This window comes from Trichechus manatus, unplaced genomic scaffold (genome assembly GCF_000243295.1).
Source record: "Trichechus manatus latirostris isolate Lorelei unplaced genomic scaffold, TriManLat1.0 scaffold00126, whole genome shotgun sequence".
Lineage (NCBI taxonomy): Eukaryota > Metazoa > Chordata > Mammalia > Sirenia > Trichechidae > Trichechus > Trichechus manatus.
In genome coordinates this window covers 5,926,113-5,946,926 of record NW_004444062.1, presented here as the reverse complement: position 1 = coordinate 5,946,926, position 20,814 = coordinate 5,926,113, and the positions used below count along the sequence as shown (strand labels likewise).

The following is a 20,814-nucleotide window of genomic DNA, read 5'->3' as shown; positions in this document are numbered from 1 at the left end:
GATCTGGCCAACGCCTTTTTCTCCATACTTGTTTTTAAGGAATATCAGAAGCAGTTTGCCTTCAGCTGGCAAGGTCAACAATACTCCTTCACTGTCCTACCTCAGAAGTGTATCAACTGCCCAGCCCTGTGTCATAATTTAGTCTGCAGGGAACTTGATCACCTTTCCTTTCCGCAGGAGATAAAACTGGTCCATTGCATTGATGACATTATGCTGATTCGACCTAGTAAGGAAGAAGTGTCAGTGACTCTGGACTTACCAGTAAACATTGGCGTGCTAGAGGGTGGGAAATTAATCTGACAAAAATTCAAGTGCCTTCCACCTCAGTGAAATTTCTAGGGGTCTGGTGGTGTGGGCCATGTCAAGATAGTCCTTCTAAAGTGAAGGATAAATTGTTGCATCTGGCCTCTCCCACAAGTAAAAAAGAGGCACCATGTCTGGTGGCCTCTTTGGATTTTGGAGGCAATACCTCCTTCATTTGGGTGTGCTACTCCGGCCTATTTATCAAGTGACTCAAAAAGCTGCTAGTTTTGAGGGGTTCCTAGAACAAGAAAAGGCTCTGTAACTGGTTCAGGCTGCCATGCAAGCTGCTCTGTCCCTTGGTCTATATGATTCAGCTGATCCAATGGTCCTTGAAATGTCAGTAACAGATAGAAATGCTGTTTGGAGTCTTTGGCAGACCCCTATTGGTGAATCACAGTGTATGCGTGCAGAATTTTGGAGCAAAGCTATGCCATCCTCTGCAGATAACTACTCTCCTTTTGAGAAACAGCTTTTGTTTGTTTGTTTTTATTGTAGTTTAGATGAAGGTTTTCAGAGCAAATTAGTTTCTCATTCAACAATTAATAAACATTGTTTTGTGACATTGGTTGCCAACCCCACAACATATCAACACTCTCTCCTTCTCAACCTTAGGTTCCCCATTACCAGCTTTCCTGTCTCTAACTGTCCTCTTGTCCCTGCCCCTGGGCTGGTGTGCCCATTTAGTCTCATTTTATTTTATGGGCCTGTTGAATCTTTGACTGAAGGATGAACCTCAGGAGTGACTTTAGTACTGAGTTAAAAAGGTATCCGGGGGCCATACTCTCAAGATGTCTTCAGTCTCTGTCAGACCAATAATTCTGGTCTTTTTTTTGTGTGCATGTGTGTGGGTGACAATTTTGTTCTACATTTTTCTCCAGCTCTGTCTGGGACCATCTATTGGGATCACTGTCAGAGCAGTCAATGTTGGTAGCTAGGCACCATCTAGTTGTGCTGGACTCAGTCTGGTGTAGGTTGTGGTACTTGTGGTCCATTAGTCCTTTGGACTAATCTTTCCCTTGTGTCTTTGGTTTTCTTCATTCTTCCTTGCTACAGATGGGGTGAGACCAGTAGCGTATCTCAGACGGCCACTCACAAGCTTTTAAGATGCCAGACACTACTCACTAAAGTAAGATGTAGAACATTTTCTTTATAAACTATGTTATGCCGATTGAGCTAGATGTTCCCCGAGACCATGGTCCCCAGCCCTCAGCTCAGTAATTTGGTCCCCCAGGGAGACTGGATGTGTCTATGGTGTGTCCACGGCCTTGACTTCATCAAGTTGTGCTGGCTTACCGAGTACTGTGTACTGTCTTACCCTTCACCAAAGTTACCACTTATCTATCGTCTATTTAGTGTTTTTCCCTCCTCACCCTTCCCTTCCCTCATAACCATCATAGATTGTTTTTTTGTGTGTGTGTAAACCTTTTAATAAGTTTTTATAGTAGTGGTCTCATACAATATTTGTCCTTTCGTGATTGACTTATTTCAGTCAGCATAAAGCCCTCCAGATTTATCCATGTTGTGAGTTGTTTCACAGATTCATCATTGTCTTTATTGTTGCATAGTATTCCATTGTGTGTGTGTACCATAGTTTGTTTATCCATCCATCTGTTGATGGGCACTTAGGTTGTAAGAAACAACTTTTGGCTTGTTACTGGGCCTTAGTAGAGACTGAATACTTAACCATGGACTACCAAGTCACCACGCGGTCTAAGCTGTCCATCACGAACGGGTTGTTGTCTGACCCACAGAGTCATAAAGTCAGGCATGCACAGCAACACTCCATCATTAAATGGAGGTGGTATATACGAGATCAGGCCCAAGCAGGACCTGGAGACAGAGGTAAGTTGCATGAAGGAGTGGCCCAAATGCATACGGTCTCCACTCATGTCACATTACCTGCTCTCTCTCAGTCTGCACCTATGATAGCATGGGGAGTTCCTTATGATCAGTTGACTGAGGAAGAGAAAACTTGTGCCTAGTTTACAGATGGTTCTGTGTGATATGCAGACACCACTCAAAAGTTGACAGTGGCAGCACTACAGCCCCTTTCTGGGTCCTCCCTGAAGGACAGTGGTGAAGAAAATTCTTCCAATGGGCAGAACTTTGAGCAGTGCACCTGGTTGTTCACTGTGTTTGGAAGGAGAAATGGCCAGATGTGCAATTGTATACTGATTCATGGGCTGTAACCAATGGCTTGGCTGGATAGTCAGGGACTTGGAAGGAACATGATCGGAAAATTGGAGATAAGGCGATATGAGGAAGAGGTATGTGGATAGACCCCTCTGAATGGGCCAGAGAAGTGAAGATATTTGTGACTCACATGAACAATAACCTAAGGGTGACCTTGGCAGAGGAGAATTGTTACAATCAAGTGGATAGAATGACTCATTCTGTGGAATCCAGCCATCCTCTTTCCTCAGCCACTCCTGTCATTGTCCAATGGCCTCATGAACAAAGTGGCCACAGAGGCAGGGATGGAGGTTTTGTACAGGTTCAGCAATATAAACTTCCACTCACCAAGGCCGAATTGGCTATAGCCACTATTGAGTGCCTGTCTGGCAGCAGTGGAAACCAACACTGGGTCCCTGATGTGGCACTATTCCTCCGGGTGATCAGCCAGCAACTTGGTGGCAGGTTGATTACATTAGACTGCATTTTGTTCTTACTAGAATAGATGCTTACTTTGGAATTGGATTTGCCTTCCCTGCACACAATGCTTCTGCCAAAACTACCATCCCTGGACTCACCGAATGCCTTATCCACAGTTATGGTATCCCACACAGCATCGCCTCGGATCTAGGGACTCACTTCACAGCAAATGAAGTGCAGCAATGGGTCCATGCTCATTGAATTCACTGATCTTACCATGTTTCCCATCATCCTGAAGCAGCTGGCTTGATAGAACAATGTAATGGCCTTCTAAAGATACAATTACAGTGCCAGCTAGGTGGCAATACCTTGCAAGGTTGGGGCAATGTGCTTCAGGAGGCTGTATATGTTCTAAACCAGGGTCCAATATATGGAGCTGTTTTTCCCATAGCCAGGATTCACAAGTCCAGGAATTAAGAGTTGGAAATAGAAGTGGCAAGGCTTGCTATACCCTTAGTGAACCACTCACAAAATTTTTGTTTCCTATCCCTGTGACCCTATGCTCTGCGGGACTAGAGGTCTTAGTTCCAAAGGCAGGAATACTCCCACCTGGAGACACAACAATGATTTCATTGAATTGGAAGTTAAGAATGCCTCCCACCTCTTGTGCCCTGGTCCAAGACGACAAATGAGGCCATCCAGTGTGGTATCAGAGATCCCAGTACTGAAGACTAATGCCGGACTTTGAGATCAGGCGTTGTGGGTGCAGCAACTCAAGGAGGAATATCAGTCCCTTATCTGATATGTGAAGAATGACAAGAATGAGGACAATGATTGGTTCCAACTAGAGTCCAACAAGAAAGGGACCTGGTGATTTGGAAAATGCTGGTATATCCATGACCTCCTCAAATATAAATTTGACATCGACTTTGACATTCCTATCACATATCTTACTACTGCTCTAGAAACTGCAGTCCCTGAACTGGATGGAAAGACAGCAAAGATGTACAGGGATGGCAAAATATACCTCACCAATCACTTCAAGCCTTTGTGGACCAGGAACATACCCAGGTTTGGACTAGCTCATCTCATAGCTCTGGGGCTGGGTCCATGGCTGGCAGTGGAAATTCCAAATCTGATTCAGAAGGGCATGATACAGCATAAAGAGAAATGCAACCAATGATGGATCAAGTCACTGATGCAGGACGTAGGGACTTTCGATAGGCTAGGTTTCTGTTTACCTGTGTGTCAGTTTTCTTACTCATCCAGCTGCTTCCTCTGTCCCCCTCCATTCCTAGCTGTTACTAAGTAGCTGTAGCAGGCATGGCTGGGGAAATAAACAAGACAAGACAGTATTGCTACTGAGCTTCTAAGTTAGGCTGCACGGAGAAGGGAAAGACCTGGGCCTTGGAAAACCAAGAAACAATTTAGAGCCCCTCCCTAGGTGGAGCAATGTTAGATCCTGGAGGGAAAGTGGTAATTGAAGTGGGGACATAGCCTTTTTGGTTTCTGAAGACAACCCATCAAGCAAAGCTGCTTCCACTGGTGGAAAAAAAAAAGAATGCCTTCCAGTCACTTGGGGCTCTTCATGCCTCTGGATCAACAGGCAAAGAAGGGAGTTACTGTTTTGGCTGGTGTGGGGAAATCAGATTGATATTACGTAACAGAGGTAAAGAAGAGTCTGTCTGGAATACAGGAGATCCCTTAGGATGTCTCTTTAGTACTACCATGCCTTTGATTAAAGTCAATGGAAAACTACAGCAGCCCAATTCCAACATGACTACTAATGGCCCAGACCCTTCAGGAATAAAGGTTTGGGTCACTCGCTAGGAAAAGAACCACGAGCAGCTGAGGTGCTTGCTGAGGGCAAAAAGAATACAGAGTGGGTGGTGGAAGAAGGTAGTTCTAAATGTCAGTTACAACCACGTGACTAATTGTAGAAATCAGCCTGTAATTGTTATGAGTATTTCTTCTTTGTATGTGTGCATCAGATATTTTTGTTTTCTTCCCTTATAAAACATAAGATGTAAACGGGGCTAGTGTTTTCGATTATACGCATGTTAGCTGCATCATGTTAGGTGCAAGTATGGCTTTGTAATTGTCTTTATTTAGAGATTGTGTATGGTTTAAGGAAATGTGTACAGGTGCCAAGTTGACAAGGGGCGAACTGGATGGTTAAGGTTATGTGTCAACGTGGCTTTGCCGTGAATCTCAGTGGTCTGGAAGTTATGTAATGATGTAATTTGACAGACACTGGACTTATTGCTCTTCCACAATGTAATTACCTCCACGATAAGCTCTGCTATGAGCAACCAATCAATTTGAAGGGGAGTTTCCTCAGGGTTGTGGCCTACATCCAATATATATAGACATTCTGGCAAAGCTCATTGGCTTTTGCTCGCTTTGGATCCTGCATCTGGCTCTGCATCATCTAACATCTGGTTCTTGGGACTTGAGCCAGCAGCCTGCCATCTGACCTGCCAATCATGGGTTCATCAGCCCCTTCAGCTACCTGAGTCAGGAGGAGCCTCCAGCCTGATGCCTGACCCATGGACTTGAGACTTTCCAGCCTCTGCAACCGCATGAGTCATTTCCTTGCTATAAATCTCTCACTATGTATATAGTTATATACATACACATATATGTGTATATATACAATCAATACCCATGGAAGCAGCAATCAAATCAAACAACGCACTGTATTGGGCAAATCTGTTGCAAAAGACCTTTTCAAAGTGTTGAAAAGCAAAGATGTCACTTTAAGGACTAAGGTGTGCCTGACCCCAGCCATGGTGTTTTCAATTGCCTCATATGCATGTGAAAGCTGGACAATGAATAAGGAAGACCAAAGAAGAATTGATGCTTTTGTATTATGGTGTTAGTGAAGAATACTGAATATACCATGGACTACCAGAAGAACAAACAAATCTGTCTTGGAAGAAGTACAGCCAGAATGCTCCTTAGAAGCAAGAATGGTGAGACTTCATCTCACGTACTTTGGACATGTTATCAGGAGGGACCAATCCCTAGAGAAGACATCATGCTTGGTAAAGTAGAGGGTCAGCAAAAAAGAGGAAGACCCTCAATGAGATGGAATGACACAGTGGCTGCAACAATGGGCTTAAGTATAACAACGACTGTGAGGACAGCACAGGACTAGGCAGTTTTTGTTCTGTTGTACACAGGGTCTCTATGAGTCGGAACCAACTCGACAGCACCTAACAACAACAACAATACATATGTAGGTATATATACTTCACTGCTTTTGCTTCTCTAGAGAACCCAGCCTAAGACAAGGGAGTTGGAGATTAAAATTTAAATCAGTTTGAATTATTTATACCTCAAAGGTAGTAGAGAGGTATGAAATCAGCCTAAGATGTCATTAAGTGATGGGAAGGGTAGAATTTCAGAATCCAGTTGATGCAATAGCTAGAGAAAAATAAAAATTGCTTTATATTTACACTGGACTACATTAAAATTCCTCGTAAACTAACTACAATTAAAAACCCAGAGAAAGTCTTTGTGACTTTAGGAATCCCCTTAGGCCTCATTCACTGCTTATAATTTCTTCTCTTCCTTTCTAATCAAATCAGTCTCCAGGAATGTAGACTGAAATAGATGTCCTCCTTTTCCAGTATTGTTTTCTGTGTTCTCATTCTCATTAAAACTCATGCATGCTCCCCATTTATTTCCCATTTGTTCATCAACTGTCTCTTTACTATTCTCTCACACTCATTCATTCTACTCTATTTGCCTTCCTCTGCCTTCTTTCCACCTCTGACTTCCCAAACATCTTCTTTTATATTCTTTTTTCTCCCAAAGACAGTATTTTTTTTCTACTGCCACACCAAGCTGAGTCTCCAGACCATCAGAGACAGTCATGCCAACCCTAGTGTAGTAGGTTGAATAGTGTGTCTCCAAAATCCATATTCACCTGAAACCTCAAGATGTGACCCTTATTTTAAAATAAGGTCTTTCTTTGTTGCTGCTATTAGTTGCTGTCCAGTGAATTCTGACTCATAGTGACCCTATGAACAACAGAACGAAAACACTGCCCTGTCCTGCGCCATTCTCACAATCATTGCTATGTTTGAGCCCATTGTTGGAGTCACTGTGTCAATTCATTTCATTGAGGGTCTTCCTCTGTTTCACTGACCCTCTATTTTACCAAGCATGATATCATTCTCAAGTGACTGGACCTTCCTGATAACATGTCCAAAGTAGGTGAGACAAAGTCTTGACATCCTTGCTTCTAATGAGCATTCTGGTTATACGCCTTCCAAGACAGATTTGTTTGTTCTTTTGGCTGTCCATGGCATATTCAATATTCTTCGCCAACACCATAGTTCAAAGGCATCAATTCTTCTTTGGTTTTCCTTATTCACTGTCCAGCTTTCACATGCATATGAGGCAATTGAAAAAACCATGGCTTGGGTCAGGCACACCTTAGTCCTTAAAGTGACATCTTTGCTTTTTAACAACTTAAAGAGATCTCTTGCAGCAGATTTGTCCAATCCAGTGGGTTCTGTGATTTCTTGATTGCTGCTTCCACGGGTGTTGATTGTGGATCCAAGCAAAATAAAATCTTTGACAGCTTCAATCTCTTCTCCCTTTATCATGATGTTGCTTATTGGTCCTGTTGTGAGGATTTGTGTTTCCTTTATGTTGAGGTGTAACCTATACTGAATTTGATCTTCATCAGTAAGTGCTTCAAATCCTCTTCACTTTCAGCAAGCAAGGTTGTGTCATCTGCATATTGTAGGTCATTAATGAGTTTTCCTCCAATCCTGATGCCCCGTTCTTCTTCACATAGTCCAGATTCTCGAACTATTTGCTCAGCATACAGATTGAATAAGTATGGTGAAAGGATACAACCCTGACGCACACCTTTCCTGACTTTAAACCATGCAGTATCCCCTTGTTCTGTTTGAATGACTACCTCTTGGTCTAAGTACAGGTTCCTCATGAGCACAATTAAGTGTTCTGGAATTCCCATTGTTTGCAATGTTATCCATAATTCGTTATGAACCACACAGTATAATGCCTTTGCACAATCAATAAAACACAGGTAAACATCTTTCTGGTATTCTTTGATTTCAGCCAGGATCCATTTGACATCAGCAATGATATCCCTCATTCCATGTCTGTTTCTGAATCTGGCTTGAATATCTGGAATTTTCCTGTCGATGTACTGTTGTAACTGCTTTTGAATGATCTTCAGCAAAATTTTACTTGTGTGTGATATTAAAGATATTGTTCAATAATTTCCGTATTCTGTTGGCTCTCCTTTCTTTGGAATGGGTACAACTATGGATGTCTTCCAGTTGATTGGCCAGGTAGCTGTCTTCCAAATTTCTTGGCATAGACAAGTGAGCACTTCCAGTGCTGTATCCATTTGTTGAAACATCTCAGTTAGTATCCCGTCAATTCCTGGGGCCTTGTTTTTCGCTAATGCCTTTAGTGCAAGTTGGACCCTTTCCTTTAGTACCATAGGTTCCTGATCATATGCTACCTCCTTAAATGGCTGAACATCGACCAATTCTTTTTGGTGCAGTGACTCTGTGTATTCCTTCCATTTTCTTTTGATGCTTTCTGTGTCATTTAATATTTTCCCCATAGAATCTTCAACTATCACAACTCAAGGCTTGAATATTTTCTTCAATTCTTTCAGCTTGAAAAATGTCGAACGTGTTCTTCCCTTTCAGTTTTCCATCTCCAGGTCTTTGCACATTTCATAATACTTTACTTTGTCTTCTCGAGCCACCCTTTGAAATCTTCTGTTTAGCTCTTTTACTTCATCATTTCTTCCATTTGCTTTAGCTACTCTATGTTCAAGAGCAACTTTCAAGTGTGTTCTGACATTCATTTTGGTGTCTTCTTTCTTTCTCTTGCTTCTTTTTTCTCTTGCTTTCTTCATATATGATGTCCTTGATGTCATTCCACAACTCATCTGGTCTTCGGTCATTAGTGTTCAATGCATCAAATCTATTCTTGAGATGGTCTCTAAATTCAGGTGGGATATACTCAAGGTTGTACTTGGGCTCTTGTGGACTTGTTCTAATTTTCTTGTTTCAACTTGAACTTGTATATGAGCAATTGATGGTCTTTTTTGGAGTCAGCCCCTGCCTTTTTCCTGGCTGATGATATTGAGCTTTTCCATTGTCTCTTTCCGCAGATGTAGTCTATTTGATTCTTGTGTATTCCATCCGGCAAGGTCCACGTGTATAGTCTCCATTTATGTTGTTGAAAAAAGATAGTTGAAATGAAGAAAAAGTTGGGCTTGCAAAATTTTATCATGCCATCTCCAGCATCATTTCTATCACCAAGGCCATATTTTACAACTATCAATCCTTCTTCGTTTCCAACTTTTGCGTTCCAGTTGCCAGTAATTATCAATGCATCTTGCTTGCATGTTTGATCAATTTCAGACTGCAGAATTTGTAAAAATCATCTATTTCTTCATCTTTGGCCTTAGTGGTTGGTACATAAATTTGAATGATAGTCATATTAACTGATCTTCCTTGTAGGCGTATGGATATCATCCTATCACTGACAGCGTTGTAGTTCAGGTTAGATCTTGAAATGTTCTTTTTGATGATGAATGTTATGCCATCCTCTTCAAGTTGTCACTCCCAGCATAGTAGAGCATATGATTGTCCAATTCCAAATGGCCAGTACCAGTCCATTTCAGTTCACTAATGCCTAGGATATCGATGTTGAAACATTCTATTTCATTTTTGACGATTTCCAATTTTCCTAGATTCATACTTCATACCTTCCATGTTTCAATTACTAACGGATGCTTGCAGCTGTTTCTTCTTGTTTTGAGTCATGCCACATCAGCAGACCAAGGTCCTGAAAGCTTGACTCCATCCATGTCATTAAGGTTGACTCTACTTTGAGGAGACAGCTCTTTCCCAGTTTTATTTTGAGTGTCTTCCAATCTGAGGGGCTCATCTTCCAGCACTATATCAGACAATGTTCCGCTGCTATTCATAAGGTTTTCAGTAGCCAGTTTTTTCAGAAGTAGACCGCTAGGTCCTTCTTCCTAGTCTGTATTAGTCTGGAAGCTCAGCTGAAACCTGTCCACTAAGGATGACCCTGCTGGTATTTGAAATATCGGTGGCAAAGTTTCTGGTATCACAGCAACATACAAGCCACCACAGTAGGATAAACTGACAGCTATGAGGATCTTTGTAAATGTAATTAAATTAAAGATCGAGATGGGACTATACTGGATTAAGGTGGGCCCTAAATCTGATGAAGGTGTCCTTATAAAAGAGAGAAAATGAAAAGACAAAGGGACTTAGAGGAGAACGCCATGTGGAGACCAAGGCAAAAATTGGAGTGATACATCTACAAGTCAAGGAATGCCAAGGACTGCTGGCAACCACCAGAAGCTAAGAGGGAGGCATGGAACAGATTGTCTCTCAGAGCCTCCAGAAAGAACCAACCCTGCCAACACCTTGATTTTGGGCCTCCAGTCTCTTGAACTGAGAGAATAAATTTTTGTTGTTTTAAGCCATCCAGTTTGTGGTAATCTGTTATGGCAGCCCTAAGAAACTAATACATCCAGCAAAGCTGCCCATTTGATGCTTTCTTTCCTCATGGTGCCCTTTCACTTCAACTTTGTGCCTCCCCATTGAAAGGCCTTCCCAATCAGATAACCTGGGCTCTCCTCTGCTACCTCAGGGTTGCGCAAAGAACTTCCCACAGGGCTCATTCTAGCAGAGGGATCCCTGGTGGTGCACTGGTTAAAGTGCTCTGCTGTTAAAGAAAAGGTTGGTAGTTGAAACCTAACAGCCGCTCTGGGGGAGAAAGATGTGGCAGTCTGCTTCTGTAAAGATTTACAGCCTCAGAAACTCTATGGAGCAGTTCTACTCTGTTCTCTAGAGTCGCTATGAGTCAGAATCAACTCAACAGCAGTGTTTTTTTTAAGAAGGAAAATACATGTTCTGCTGAGAAAGTGCTAGTATAGACAGAAGATAATGCTAATCAAATTCCCTTAAGGCTTATTTCTTTACAAATAATCATGAAACTGGTTTATTGAGTGAGTTAAATCCAGAAGGAAAGGGCTTTATTTTTCTCTAACTGCTACCTTACAATCAGCTTCTGTTGGATCTCCATCACTCCTATTCTTGGGCAGAACCCACAGATTTTAGTGACAAGTCTCATTTTAGTAATTACAACACTACAACTCTATTTCAGGCATTAAAATGTCCAGGCTAGTCCAATTTAACATCAGTCTCACATTTCCTGCTCAGTCTCAGCTCAGGCCTGACTTACAGTGAAGAAGAGAAGGAGCATAGTCAGTTTCTTTCACTCTTCCTTCATCTTCTCTGCCTTCTCTATATTCTGGATGTCCCCAGGCCACTGCAAACAATGGGATATTAGACAAGGAGGAGCAAATCTCCCTGCAGTTAACTATTGGATAAGGTATATAGGCCATCATACTCCTCCCCCCGATATAGCAGAGTCCAAATGTTGACTCTTTCATGAGGTGCATCTGTAGGACCTTTGGAGGCCTCAAGTGGACCTCCACATTGCATACTTTCTTGATGCAGGTGGCACACTCTCTGGTTGACTTTTTGCAGCATCCCACACACTCACTCACCTCTTCCCCCAACCCTGTGGCCTCTTACAGCTACCGTCTCTTTGTTGGATAGGGCCTATATCTTCCCATGGTCGAGAAGTCCCACAGGAAATTCATGTATTTGCAACGTCAAGTGGTGAAATGCAGGCTGTTATCTCTGTTTCCCTTCTCTCTTCATCCTTCCATTTTGGGCTGCCAAAACCAACCTCTTACCTTCTGAATTCTCCATGTGGGAAGTTCACATCCATTCATCAAAAAATATTTATCAAGCACTATATTTTCCAGGCACCATTTACCAGGGTCACTATGAGTTGGCATCAACTCAATGGCAAAGAGTTTTATGTCCACAATGCCCACCATCCCCCAGACTCCAGGGACATTCATCAAGTTCTTCTAAGAGTTTTCTAATCATTCCTTGTCTGCTGCACTGGGTCTGCTCATTCCTGCTACTCTGCAAGCTTTCAGTCTAGAGTGGGATACCAGACTATTCTTCTTATTACTAGCTTAGAGCCCCTCTCACTTGCCTTTGGGAGAAAGCCAAAACAATCTCCCCATAAGTCTAGAACCTCCACTCAATGACTCTCTAATCACCCTTTTAAATATTATCTTCTCTCATATGAGATGAGTAATATGAATTGATAGTTTCAGAACCTTTTCTGCTATCTTTTAGTAAGTCTAACATGGCTGTGTCTAGTTTCTCTCTTTAAAATATGGGGACATTTCACCCCTTTTGTTAGCTTTGAGGCTTTAGCCAAAATGCTAAGACAACCAGAAAAGTCTCATTGAGTACCTGGTTACTGATAAATTTGGCTCTGAATTCCCTTAGCAATCAGGTAAATCTTATGTCTTTGGCCTCAGTAACCTATGACTATAAACCAAGGTTAAATTTCCCTTTATATACACAAGTTAGTATGCCATGACTCCCCACTGACTAATTGCATATTTATGTAGCAGAGTCCAAAATGTAATAAACTTTTACTCAGATATGTGAAAAAATATTTTATTTTCTATAACTGATTTAACTTTTTCCCTCAAATCTCAAAGTTGAAAAGGATGATAAAGTTCACACAGAGGCCAATGAGGAGCCACAGGACACTCCAAGTTTCTGTGCACACAATTCTGAGGTTGACTCTTTCCTTGGTGCCATAAAGTTACATCAACTCCTGCATTCACACACAATCCATTTGGGACAGGGGAAGGGAAAGGAAAGTTACTTGAATAAAAGAATTTACTCAGAAAAGATTGTTTCAAGGTGAAAGAAGCCTTAAACGAGAAGAAATTGAGTTATTTTTAATAGGCAAATTGAAGCACCACTTCACTGCCCCACCCCATCCCACTCCCGCCCCCGCGCCCAGCACAATTCTCCAGCTCAGGTGAGACATAGTTCTCATTACATCTTTCCTGCTGGCATGGAGGTGATAGAAACACCATCCAGACAGTAACTTTAAACCATGGTGTTCATCAGAATTCAAGTTAATGATGATTTTTTAAGTTGAATTTCCTGACTTTTTTCTTTTAAGTGTTCACATCATTATTTTAGTTGACTAGTGCTAATTTCATGTTAAAAGCAGCTCTAATGTTAGCCCAAAAAAGTCCACGTTTGCTCTTCTCAGTGGGCCATTCCAAGTAAGTCCGCTTTGTCATGAGAGCCTTCAGCTTGTGATACTTGCTAGGAATGCTGTTTTGTGAAATGGGTTCCAGCAAGATCAGGATTAAGTTATCAGAGCCCTCATGAAAGAGTTTGTGGTGGGCGAAGTAGAGTTCATAATGACACCACTCACTCTGGACAAAGTTGGGAGACAAAACAAAAATGGACTTGTAACTTTTTTCAATGCAGTTGATGATATTTTCAATGATGCTTTTGCCAGGAACAAAGTTTCTCTCATGGAGGCAAATCCTTATATCTTCTTTTTCTAAGCAAGGTACCAGTTCATTCTTCACCCAGGCAGAATCGTGTTCACTGTATGAAATAAAAGCATGGAACTGAATATTTCTTTGGAGTTCTTCTAAGGGTGTGTTCCTCGCCCTGTACCGGGTCTGGGTCCACTGACATATCATCCTGAGATACCAGGGCAGATCCAAGCAGATGCAGAGGAAGGTCACAGTAACAACCAACACCAGCACAGTGACTCCAATGGTGACAATCAGCAGCATTGTGTTGCAAGATAATTGAGATATGTGAAAGTCCTGTAATGGGGTTCCCTTGTAGCTTTCTGGGTAGGCACACTTATAAGACTCAGGCCAGCCCTTTACCATTTCACTTGATATTTGGCTTATACTTTTGATAAATTCTCTTATTTCACATGAACATTGGAATGGATTGTTCCCTGCTTTTATTGACCTAATCTTCTGGCAACTGGAGAAGAAATCAGTTGATGGGTAGGAAATTGAATTATGGTCAATGGTCAACGCAGAAAGGCTGCTAAATGCACCACATCCAGGAAGGTCAGTTAGATAATTGAAAGCAACATTTAGTTCTTGCAAAGCTTCTAGTTTTGTGATTTGTTTAGGAATGTTCTTTATTCTGTTATTGTGTAAATCCAGTACTGTGACCCTGGGAGGTAAACATCTGAAAACAGAGTCAGTAAGTATATTTGAAGACAAATTTAACACTACTATACTCTCAACCCAAGTGCAATTTCTCTCATATCTATTAAATTCCAAAGAATTCTGGCTAACATCCAGTATTTCCAAAGACGGCATACCCTTAGTCATGAGACCTACTTTGAAAAGGTCTTTTAATCCATTCTTTTGTAAGATAAGTGTCTCCAATCTATCTAAGGTGGAACAATTTTCAAAAACACTGTCCGTGAAAACGTTCTGGGTAAAGTTCAAGAACTTAAATGTGCTTGGTTTCCCAGGACAAAGCATGTGTATAAAAGGTGTATCTGATATGGTTAACATCAAAATGTTCATCTCAGAAAACACTGTATATAATGCATTCTGTGAAAAAATAAAAACTCTATTTGTAATATGTTCTATTTTCAATGCTTTCAATGCAGTGTTACAATAAGTCAAATATTCTTTCCTAATGTTTTCAATTATTGTTAAATTGTAAATATTGAGATATTCTACAGGTTTGGGCCAAAGGAATCGAAAAATTGTAACCAAACATTTCCAAGTTGTTTCCACATGGTTCAAGGTAAGATTTAGTAAGCTTGGACCTCTGGTGAGTTCTGATAAAAAGTTCATTAAAACATGACAGTTCTCATCATTTAATTTAACGTTAGTCAGTTCTAAATACTCTAAAGTGTTAACTGATATATTCACTTGGACAGAGAATAAACGATTTGGATGAAAAACAAGATGAAGTTTCTTTGTATTAAGAATTTGAAGACTTTCTATTTCATTTCCTTTCACGTTATAGTCTTCTAAATCCAGAAGGATGTAACTTAGATGCAAGTGAGCAATGGGTAGCAGATCTAATTGTTGTAACTTTGTAGCACTTAATCCCAAGAAATCCAGCTGCATGGAGTTGCCAAATTCCCTACAGATGGGCAGAGTATCAAAGTCATTGAATGAGAGGTCTAAATGCTTGAGACTCACAACAGGATAGCAGGACATCTTCCACAGCTGATTGTGAGATAAATCCAAATATTCCAAACCCTGGTTGAACCTGAGAACACTAAAATCAAGTTGCTGGATTTTATTATGAGAAAGTATCAAAACTTCCAGGTCTGACAGGAAGCTGATGTCAGGGAACTGAAGTTCAGATATGTAGTTATGAGACATATCTAAGACTCTGGTTTTTGGTGGTAGATCTTTCGGAATCTGCGTAAGGCCTGTTTTTGATACGTCTACTGCAAACTTGCTTTCATCAGAGAACTGGATTTTGCTTCCAACTAGTAAAGCCATCACACAAACAAAATTAAAGTTTCTGACAATAGGTTCTTTGTCTTCAGTCATGATGTTGCAGTGGCTATCCCAAAGGATTGTTGTTGTTCTTCAGAACATCTTGATACAGATCCAAATTCTATAAATATAATATATATGAATATAGATGCAAAATTCTCAATAAAATTCTGGCCAATAGAATCCAGTACTATATTAAAAAAATAGTAATACACCACGACCAAGTGGGATTCATACCAGGTATGCAAGGATAGTTCAACATTAGAAAATCAATCAAGGTAATCCACCACATAAAAAAAAACAAAAGAATCACATGATGATCTCAATCAACACAGAAAATGCATTTGATAAAGTCCAACACCCATATCTGATAAAAATTCTCAATAAGATAAGAATAGAAAGGAAATTCCTCAACATAATAAAGGGTATCTGTACAAAACCAACAGTCAACATCATTCTCAATGGAGAGAGGCTGAAACATTCCCCATGAGAACGGGAACAAGACACAGATGCTGTTTACCGCCACTCCTATTTAACATTGTGCTGGAAGTCCTAGCTAGAGCAAGAAGGCAAGAAAAAGAAATAAAGGGCATTCAAATTGGTAAGGAAGAAGTAAAATTATCCCTATTAGCAGATGATATGATACTATACATAGAAGACTCCATCAGAAAACTACTAGAACTAATAGAAAGATTCAGCAGAGAAGCAGGATACAAGATCAACACACAAAAATCAGTTGCATTCTTATATACTAATACAGACAACTACGAAAAGGAAATCAGGAAAACAGTACATTTATAACGGCCCCTAAAAAACTCAAATACTTAGGAATAAATCTAACCAGGGAAGTAAAAAACCTATACAAAAAAAAGTACAAAACACTACTGCAAGAAACCAAAAGAGACCTACATAAATGGAAAAACATATCACGCTCATGAATAGGTAGACCCAACATTGTGAAAATGTCAATTTAATGCAAAGCAATCTACAAATACAATGCAATCCCAATCCAAATACCAACAGCATTCTTTAACAAGATGGAAAGACTAATCATCAAATTTATATGGAAAGGAGAGGCGGGGCCAAGATGGTGGAATAGTTAGATGCTTCCTCTGGTCCCTCGTACAACAAAGACCCGAGACAGCAAGTGATTCAGTTATATATGACAGTCTAGGAGCCCTGAACATCAAAGGCAAAGTTCAGGAATCAGACTGAGCAGGAGGAGGAGGGAGAGATGGTTCAGATGCAGTGAGGAGTTGCCAGGCTTCACCTGGCAGAAGCCAGCACCCTTCAGGCCTGATTGGCCGGTGTGCACAGTGAGGCAAATAGTGGCGTTCGAGGGGAATTTTCCCCATCAGGAGAGACCAAGTGGCAGAGAGTCTACTTGGGCCTCCAGAACCAGTGAAAAGCAGTGCTTTATCTGCAAAAGATAAGTAGATGCGTCTGACTTACCATACAGATAAAAAAACACCCTCTTTGGGAAAAACCTCTTTTCCATTTACCTGCCCCCTCCTCACTCTGCACTGGGTCCCAGGCTGGCTTCAGTAATTGACGAGTCCCCTGGACCGGAAGTAGGACCCATCATGCAATGTAAGCCATTCTCCTGGCCATGGAAAGGGAACAAATTAACAAACAGGAGAAAATAATCTGCCAGCTCCGCTAAACTGGGAACTAAGGGTAGTCACAGCTCCTTTGCCTATGCAAAGGCATAAGGGGCCCACAGACTTTGAATGCCTTTCACCCCCGCATAGGCCTGTGTGGGCCCATTTCAACAGCAGAGGCCCTCATTACCACAGTACAACAGGGTACATACCTGAAGCCTAACTTCAACTATATCAGCTATATGGTGAAATGGCAGGTTCCTGATATTTGACACTGCTCTGCCCATTATGCAGGGTCCTCACCTACCCACATCAGGGGCCTGAGGACTGGTGGCTCCACCTACCCCACCTAGCCACCCATGACAGGGGTCCAAGAATAAGTGGTGCCTCCCACTCCTTACAGCCAACAGCATTTGGTGCCCATAGTCCAACTGCAAAAACCTACCCACCTACATACTCTAGGGAACAGGGACATGCTTTCCTCCCAGAAACTCAGGGGCAGCCATCAGCCCCCTGCCTTGCTCAGCACAATACCCCCTACTGCAGCCAGATACCTGTGCCCACACCAAACATCCCTGCCTGTCTAGGACTGTAAGTGAGAGCCTGCACCACACACTTGGTTACCAACCACCTGGACACCTGAGCTGAATCCATACAAGAAAAGTAAATAGACTCCTGGGCTCACATACCTAGTAACAGATCTAACCACCTGGTGACAGGACGTTAGAGCTTCAAAGATGCCAATAATCAAACTAGCTCTCATGAGCAGCCTATTTGGGCATATCAAAACAAAACAAAACAAGAAGCTAGGACACAGTAAGCAAACATAAAATAAATAAATATAATAACTTATTGATGGCTCAGAGACAATAGTCAATATCAAATCATCATGATGGCTTCAGCAAGCTCCCAAAACAAAGAATCAAGAAATTTTCCAGAGAAAGATAACTTCTTGGAATTACAGGAGGTAGAAAACAAAAGATTGATATACAGAACTCTTCAAGAGCTCAGGAAGGAGATCAGTAAAAATGCAGAACAAGCTAAGGAACACACAGACAAAGCAATAGGATCTTAAGAAGATTAGAGAAGAGCATAATGACAAATTTAACAGGCTGCAAGAATCCACAGAGAAACAGCAATCAGAAATCCAGAAGATTAATGATAAAATTTCAGAATTAGACAACTCAACAGAAAGTCGTAGGAGCAGAATTGAGGCAATGGAAGTCAGAATTAGTGAAATTGAAGATAAAGCACTTGACACCAACTTATTTGAGGAAAAATCAGATAAAAGAATTTAAAAAATGGAGAAACCCTAAGAATTATGTGGGACTCTATCAAAAGGAGTAACCTGCAAGTGACTGGAGTACCAGAACGGGGGGGGGGGGAATAACAGAAAATACAGAAAGAATTGATGACAATTTGTTGGCAGGAAACTTCCTTGATGTGGTGAAAGATGAGAAGATAGCTACCCAAGATGCTCATCGAACCCCACACAACATAGATCCCAAAAGAAAGTCACCAAGACATATTATAATCAAATTTGCCAAAACCAAAGATAGAGAATTTTAAGAGATAAATGAAAAGTCATCTACAAAGGAAAGTCAATAAGACTAAGCTCAGACTACTCAGCAGAAACCATGCAAGGAAGAAGGCAATGGGATGAAATATATAAAGCCTTGAAGGAAAAAAATTGCCAGCTAAGAATTATATATCTAGCAAAACTGTCTCTCAAATATGATGGAGAAATTACGGCATTTCTAGATAAACAGAAGTTTAGGGAATTTGCAAAAACCAAACCAAAATTACAAGAAATACTAAAGGTAATCCTCCAGTTAGAAAATCAATAACATCAGATAACAACGCAAGACTAGATCACAGGACAGAGTAAGCAGATATCAATCCAGACAGGGAAGACAGAAGAATAAATCAAAGCTAAAATGCTGAAAATAGGGAAACAGAGACATCAATATGTAAAAGATGGCAACATTAAAACAAAAAAGAGGGATTAAAAAATATAGTCATAGATCTTTCATATGAAAAGGAAGTCAAGGCTATATAATGAAATAATAGACTGATTTAAACTTATAAAAATAGAGGTAAACATTAAGGTAACCACAAAGGAAACTAACAATCCTACACATCAAAATAAAAAACAAGAAAAACACAAAGATTCAGCATATACAAAATCAACAACAATGAAAGAGATGAAAGAAAATCCATAAAGAAGAACAAATCAGCACAGAAAATTAAGTGGAACAAAGAAACTGTCAACAACACACAAAAAAAGACATCAAAATGACAGCACTAAACTCATACCTATCAATAATTACAATGAATGTAAAAGGATTAAATGCACCAATAAAGAGACTGAGAGTGATAGAAAGGATTAAAAAAACATGATCTGTCTATATGCAGCCTACAAGAGACACACCTTAGACTTAAAGACACAAACAAACACTCAAAGGATGAAAAAAAATATATCAAGCAAACAACAATCAAAAAAGAGCACAAGTGGCAATATTAATCTCTGACAAAACAGACTTTAAAGTAAAATCCACCACAAAGGATAAGGAAGGACACTATATAATGATTAAAGAGTCAATACACCAGGAGGGCATAACCATAATAAATTTTATGCACCCAATGACAGGGCTCCAAAATACATAAAACAAACTTTAACAGGATTGAAAAGAGAGGTAGACAGCTCCACAATAACAGTAGGAGACTTCAACACACTACTTTTGGTGAAGGAGAGAACATCCAGAAAGAAGCTCTATAAAGACACGGAAAAACTAAATGCCACAATCAACCAACTTGATCTCACAGACATAAACTGAACACTCCACCCAACAGCAGCCAAGTATGTTTTCTTTTCCAATGCACTTGGAACGTTCTCCAGAATAGACCACATATTAGGCTATAAAGCAAGCCTTAACAGAATCCAAAGCAGCAAAATATTACAAAGCATATTTTCTGACTGTAAAGCCATAAAAGTGGAAATCAATAATAGGAAAAGCAAGGTAAAAAAAAAAATCAAATGCATGGAAACTTAACAACACCTTGCTCAAAAACTACTGGGTTATAGAAAATATTAACGATGGAATAAAGAAATTCACAGAATCAAATGAGAATGAAAACACATCCTACCAGAACCTTTGGGACACAGCAAAAGCAGTGCTCAGAGGTCAATTTATAGCAATAAATGCACACATCCAAAAAGAAGAAAGGACCAAAGTCAAAACATTAACCTTACAACTGGAACACGTAGATAAAGAGAGCAGTAAAAGAAGCCCTTGGGCACCAAAAGAAAGGAAATAATAAGAATTAGAACAGAATTAAATGAAATAGAGAATAGAAAAACAAATCAAAGATTTAAAAAGACCAAAAGCTGGTTCTTTGAAAAGATCAACAAAATCGATCAACCATTGGACAAACTGACAAAGGAAAAACAGGAGAGAAGCAAATAACCCAAATACGAAATGAGGTGGGCGATTCACGACAGACCCAACTGAAATTAAAAGAATCGTAACAGCATACTATGAAAAATCGTACACTAACAAACTTGAAAACCTAGATGAAATGGACAAATTTCTAGAAACTCACTACCTACCAAAACTAACACAAACAGAGGTAGAACTAAATAAACCCATAACAAAAGAAGAAATTGAAAAGGTAATTAAAAAACTCCCCCTCCCCCCAAAAATTCACTGGAGAATTCTACCAAACTTTCAGAGAAGAGTTAACACCACTACTACTAAAGCTATTTCAGAGCATAGAAAAGGATGGAACATTCCCAAACTCATTCTATGAAGCCAGCATAACCCTGATACCAAAACCAGGTAAAGACACCACAAAAAAAGAAAATTACAGACC

General features: G+C 40.4%; 3 protein-coding genes and 1 pseudogene across 6 annotated transcripts in view; 1 reads left to right on the top strand and 3 right to left on the bottom strand.

Moving 5' to 3' along the window:
- The window catches only part of TLR1 (toll like receptor 1), a 54,892-nt gene that overhangs the window by 18,582 nt on the left and 15,496 nt on the right, over positions 1-20,814 (bottom strand). The gene's annotated exons all lie outside the window — the stretch shown is intronic.
- Positions 1-20,814, bottom strand: part of TLR10 (toll like receptor 10) — an 83,736-nt gene that overhangs the window by 47,512 nt on the left and 15,410 nt on the right. The window lies entirely within an intron of this gene.
- On the top strand, positions 3,584-4,502 carry LOC101340486 (ubiquitin-fold modifier-conjugating enzyme 1 pseudogene; annotated as a pseudogene).
- The window catches only part of TLR6 (toll like receptor 6), a 23,290-nt gene continuing 15,477 nt past the window's right edge, over positions 13,002-20,814 (bottom strand). For all 3 annotated transcript variants that reach the window (XM_012557924.2, XM_023738955.1, XM_023738954.1), the window contains exon 2: positions 13,002-15,461. In XM_012557924.2, coding sequence (XP_012413378.1) covers positions 13,025-15,394 — 2,370 coding nt within the window. In that variant the 5' untranslated portion in view covers positions 15,395-15,461 and the 3' untranslated portion in view covers positions 13,002-13,024. The remainder of the gene's footprint in view (positions 15,462-20,814) is intronic.